The sequence below is a fragment of the Salminus brasiliensis genome, chromosome 6 (genome assembly GCF_030463535.1).
Source record: "Salminus brasiliensis chromosome 6, fSalBra1.hap2, whole genome shotgun sequence".
NCBI classification, from domain to species: Eukaryota; Metazoa; Chordata; class Actinopteri; order Characiformes; family Bryconidae; genus Salminus; species Salminus brasiliensis.
The window spans coordinates 38,207,189-38,213,188 of record NC_132883.1 but is presented as its reverse complement, the minus strand read 5'-3'; the positions used below and the strand labels follow the sequence as shown (position 1 = coordinate 38,213,188).

The 6,000-nt window shown below is 40.6% G+C and overlaps 1 protein-coding gene across 3 annotated transcripts in view; it reads right to left on the bottom strand.

Moving 5' to 3' along the window:
* Nucleotides 1-3,532: 3,532 nt before the first annotated feature.
* tp73 (tumor protein p73) overlaps nt 3,533-6,000 on the bottom strand; it is a 43,140-nt gene continuing 40,672 nt past the window's right edge. For 2 of the 3 annotated variants that reach the window (XM_072682306.1, XM_072682308.1), the window contains 2 exons: nt 5,333-5,426; nt 3,533-5,175 (listed from right to left, as the gene is read on the bottom strand). In XM_072682306.1, coding sequence (XP_072538407.1) covers nt 4,849-5,175; nt 5,333-5,426 — 421 coding nt within the window. In that variant the 3' untranslated portion in view covers nt 3,533-4,848. Of the gene's footprint in view, nt 5,176-5,332; nt 5,473-6,000 lie in introns of all 3 variants that reach the window. The other variant, XM_072682307.1, reaches the window with a different exon arrangement.

Here is a 6,000-nt window from a genome sequence, read left to right as displayed (position 1 = left end):
TGGATATAAACAACAAAACCAGCAAAAAAATGACATCACTGTTTAAGAAAACACATATCAAGTTTAAAACATTTATAAAATCTGTTATGACCGACATGACATAATACTGATCACAATCAATATTACATTGTTTACAATATACAAAAGCAATAAAGTGCTTTGGTATATGGATTTTAGCCATTGCCAATTCCAAAACCCACTGACCACTGTGAACTGCTGCACTTATTACACCCATTAGCCAAACAGGCTAGCCAAGGAATATCTGGTCATCAAGGGACAAAGATCTGTCTGTTATCACAACCTAAATCAGACGATTTCAGAAATAACACTGATCAGCCATAACATTAACAATACTCTCCATGATATCAGCTCCACTAACCATATAAGAGCACTGTGTAGTTCTATAATTCCAGACTGTAGTCCTGCAATCTGTTTCTCTGCATACTTTACTTTTACCTTTCTGTTCTTCAGTGGTCAGGACCCTACAGGACCACCACAGAGCCAGATAGTATTTGGGTGGTGGGTCTTTCTCAGCACTGCAGTGACACTGAAATTGGTGTGTTGCGCTTATAGTTGGAGTAGACAAGACGAGCTTTTAAACACAGTGTCCACTCACTGTCCACCCTATTAGACACTAACAGATACAGAAGCTCATCTGTTGTGATGGTCATCCATCTGTGGCCACAGGACAGGACTAACTATTCTGAGTCCAGCAGTGAAACTGAGGTGTTTAAACACTCCAGCAGCACTGCTGTGCACGCCAGCACCATGTCAGTGGAGTCACTGCAGTGCTAATAATGACCCACCACTCAAAACACACCTGCTCTGTGGTGGTCCTGTGGGGTCCTGACCACTGAAAAATAGGGTGAAAGGAGGCTAATTATAATTCTCTGGAATTATAGAGCTACAAACTGCTCCTAGATTGGAAGTTTGATAAAATTGATAACATGGAGAGTGAGCGTAGAAACAAGCAGGTGGTGTTAATGTTGTGGCTGATCGATGTATGGGATTTGAAAATGCCTCGTTTTTTTAGTACCCTTTTAAAATAAAGGTACTTCAAATGGTTCTTGGGGCAGTGCCACAGAAGAACCACTTTTGGTTCCATACAGAAGATCACATGTCTGTAATAGAGATTAGACTGTGATGAACCTGGATGTAAAGCTACTTTACCAGTGTAAAGGTTCTTCACACTAACTCACACACATCTCTACTCTATCACAAACATGGTACTGGGGCTCCGAGGGCCACAGAGGTCTGCTATGCACTGCCACTATTGCCCGAGGGGGGTTGCACGTTTGAACCCTGAGCCATGCCGCCTTGCCATCAGAGGTCAGAGTCCAAGAGAGCACAATTGGCTGTGCTATCTCCAGGTCGGGAGATGGCGCTCTGGTCCCTCATCACTTTTAAGTGATGTTGGCCGGCACAGGCGTCTGTTAACCGGTGAGGCTTTCTTCCGAGCACGTCGGCTGCCCTGCAATGTCTGGGGGAGAAACGTGTAAATCCACCCCCCCGGAGCAGAGCATTGCTAGTGCTAGGCTGGGTTAAACGGATGGGTTAAATGGCAGTTCCTAATTGAGGAGACAAAAAGAGAAAAATCAAACATGGTTCTGTGTTGAACAGAAGTGGTTCTTCTATGGCATCCCTCGGCAGGGTAACTCGGCAGCTGAAATGCTTGCTTGTGTGACCAAACGTGCCTACATGACTTTTCTCTACTGAGATTTAGGTCCACTGAAGAACAATGTACCAAAGTTTTATATTTAGTCCAGTGTAAAACATGGGAAGTCAGGTCTGTAGCACTATTCCCCCAAAGACATTAATACCTGGGCTGTGGTCAATATTTGTGGGACTCCGTCTACATTATCAGTATTGTACCAGTATTATACAGCCTATTAAAAACAATGACAATCTACACAAATTGGAACAGAAAACAACTGTATACAACTGTTTGGCATGTTAAATAAAACCTTGTCCTGCAAGGCTAATACAACAGAGCTGGGGGGTGTTTTTTTTTTCGAGTCGTACTGTTTCCAAATGCCTTTTAAAACCTTTTTCTAAACCCAATATCTTACATTATACATTTAGCGCTAAGTAAACAACATGACACTTAATACTAGGACTCATACAAGGGTGGCGGGTTCCAATACGAGGTGCAAACTCAATTCTTGTACCGTTGGTTTCCTTCCTGTGGTGCCGTACCGCTGCGCATTTGTGATCATCACCATGTATTTCTACAAATACTTATATGAATAAACCTCTGTATGACATCGTCACAGGATTGTACCTAAAGACACTGTACTCTAAGATCCCTCAGAGCTCAGCTCAGAACGTCTTCCCACACCAGAGTTTTGGTATCCGTGATGAGGCCTGTTAAACTGATCCAGACACAATCTGATAGGAATCATTTGATTGTTGGACATGTCTCCATGTGTAAAATGAAATGGACTATGAACAACTCTCCCATTGGTCAAAATAATGTATTTCTGAGTTACACATATGAAGCAACCCTCTGTTATTATACACTGGCCACTCCTTATTTTCCATATGCCTTAATCTGAGTGATTATATATGCCGTGTCATATTTTGAACGTGTTTTTATGCTGAATTGACAGTTTATGGAGTACATTTACTCTGAATCTACACTCTTCGGTCACTTTATTAGGTCTGCCTGCCAAACAGGTACAATTCGCAGCTATGCGATTATTTGTGGCCCATTGGTTAGAGCGGTGAGCCCGCAACTGGAAGGTTGTTGGTTCAATTCCCAAGGCTGACTGGATGCTACTAGTTGGGCCCTTGGCAGCTTTGCTCTGGTGGTGATTCTGTGCTGCTCCTAGAGTGGTTTTAGTAAAACAGGCTTACAAATTGTGCATATTTGCTATAGTCACTAATTGTAAACCTGCTAAATGCAACCATTTGGTAGGCGTAACTGAGTGAGCGTGCATGCAAGGTAAATATACCTACACTGATTCAAATGTGCCAAGCGTGTCAAGATGGTGGGAACACTTTATAATAACAGATCCCAATAAAAAAAGAAACACTAAAAAAACTATAAGTGACTGTTTATAATTACATATCATCGCTGTCATGCAAACACCTTGTATCTCCAAAAAAACTTTTTAACTTAACTTTCAGTGGAAGTCAGTGTAATAAGATTTTAATCCTGGTCACTTTTCCATTTCTATTGGTCCAATCATGAACTTTTTGACAGCATGTAAAGAACCACTGCTAGATTTACATTATGTCAAAATGGAAAAAGGACAAATATGCAGATATTAGGTTTTTGCATGACAGTGATGATATGCATTAATAAAAGGCTTCTATTTCAATTGTTTACCCTTTTTTAGTGACCTACTTAAATGTATATTTACTTTGAACACAGAAATTATCAATAATATTATGTTTAGAATTATTAAGTCAAGTTTAAGTGTTTAAACAGTTTCATACCAGCATTTCCTAATTATTAACTACTCAGTAATGAGCGATGCATTATGAGTATTAAATAACTAAGTCAAACTATTATGAAAGTTTTGATCATTTAAAAATATTCATTTAAAATATGTCACTAAATAAACAGTAAATAACTGAAATTCGTAATTAACAGATATTAACAAGCTATTAGATAAGGCTTGAGTTGCTAGATGTTGGGACTTGTTTTACTAAAGTGTTACCAATTCGTTACATCAACACACACTTGCTACATTTCTGTTTGATTGGTTTAGTTTTGGCGGAGATTGTGTTGCTATAACAAGCTTCATTCATGTTGTATGTGATTAAAAAGCCCACTAGATAATTATTATTATTATTTCTTATGACTTGGAAATGCATCATCTTGTCTCAGTGACCACATAAATCCTGTCAGGTATAGGTTACCCTGGTCCGTTGAGAGAGATCCAGTGCATTTTAGTCCACTGATCCCCAACCTGAGTGCACACAGTGTGCCTGTTTCATCTGTCTGTCTGTGTTTTGTCTGATTTTGCTGGCCAGTCAGAATCTCAGGAGACCTTAGTGTAGTCCTTTCCTGACAAGATTGGTATCGGCATTAAGGCAAGAGGATGTATCACCAAGTACTAGAGAAGAAATGCGGCATGTGACCAGTTTTTTTCTGGGAGGCTTTTTTGAACCATGTACATTCAGAGCACCATTCAGTGTAATAAACTGGTAACTCATGGATAGGTTCTTCCAAATTTCTTATGCTCTGTAACTCTTGACTGAAGGGCAGTATTCACAATGTTACACAACACCTACATAAAATGTTCAGGACAACTGACATAGTAACATATTCAGGCATTTATAAAGCCTTATTCCAGCTAGCACCAGTTGTCATAACACTTGCTGAGGTCAAATGACATCAAAATTGACAAAAGCAGCCTTTATGACCACTGACACTGACGAATGAATCTGACGAGATTATCTCATCATGAAAAGCTTATGTAGGTGTCATGTAGCCCCAATCCCTTGAAACGCTGGCTTACTATTCAGTTATTATTCCTAATGCAAAGACAATTATTAATAAACAAAGAATTATTTAGTAATTAATTTGTTTAGTGGGTTTTGCATACATGGGTTTTGGGCTTACATAGATACAGAGTTTAAGGGGTCAAAATGCTGCCCTTCAGTAAAGTGTTAGCAAAGCTTATCTCAACTTTCTCTGATAGTACTCTGGGATCTGAGATCTGGGAGGTGTTTCTGTTGCATTGTGCATGTTTCAGTACCCTGTAAAAGTGAGATCATGAAAAAAAAAACTATATTGACATTAAAACTGTTGAAACTGTCCATTTCAGTCTTGGCAGGGAAAAAAAATCAACAGATTATGACAAAGAAAGCATAAAACGAGTGAGCGATGTCTCCCTCTCAGTGAACATCTCCCTCAGCAAACTCCTCCTTGATGGAGTGCTTGCGTGTCTTACAGTCTGGCATGTCGAAACCAAAGTCCGCCCACTCCTCACCCCCCGTGGGGCCGCCGCGGTTGGGGATTGTGATGGTGTGGCGCACGCGGAAGTGCACGGCCTCCATGACCCGCTGCCGTTGCAGTTCCCCGCTGGGGCCGATGGCCATGGTTGCCATGTTGCTGCTGGAGCGAATGAGCTGCTGCCCGTAGTCATGACTTTGCTTCATGTCCTGCAGGCCTCTCCAGATGGCCAAGCGGAACTGCTCTGGGATCTTAAGAGCCCCAAGATCCTGGGGAAGGGGGAAGGAAGGGAGGGAGGTAAATGAGTTAGCTTCCAAAACACTGAGATTTAGGTGTGGATGTTTAGCAATGCTGGGCTTGCCAATGGAAGCAAGATCTAATGATGAACCACCCTAGGTGGTAAAAACTCAGATTCCCTTTATTTACCTCCATTGAGAGGGTCTGCAGGTGGTAGATGCTCTGGAGGCCCTGAGAGGTGAAGTAGTCGATGCAGTTTTGGCAGCCCAGGCTGGTTAAGAAGCTGTTCAGAGAAAAAAGGAATCCCACTAAGACCAAGGGGCTGCATCCTGGGAATTACAGATTTTGACCATGGAGAACATTGTACCAGACAAAGGCAGTATTATATCCTACAGTATAACACAGAGATGATGAATTACTGAAACAACATGTTGCATATAATAATAATATTCATTAAATAAAGTGGCAGTATGTGTAGTCCTAATCTTAAAGCAATAGTTTGATGAAAAATCATATGAACATGATTTATCTCTGACCCCAGATGCATCCAGCCAAAACGTCTGAAGTTTGCTTATTTCGTTTAGAACAGGAAATGCTAGGCTAACATTTATAAGAAGCGCTGGACTTTGGCTGTCACCAATTTCATCTCCATACATAATGACGTATGACGTATTTTAGTCTATAAACACAAAAAGAAACTTGAATGGTGGGACAGCCATTTTGAGAAACATTTAGCTTAATGCATAAATAAGGTTCATCCATGCTGTTTTAATAAATCATCATAACTATTTTGAATAATTTTTAGAAGCAAACAAATTTAGACTGTGGCATGTATTGACCTGTTGATAGTCCAATGT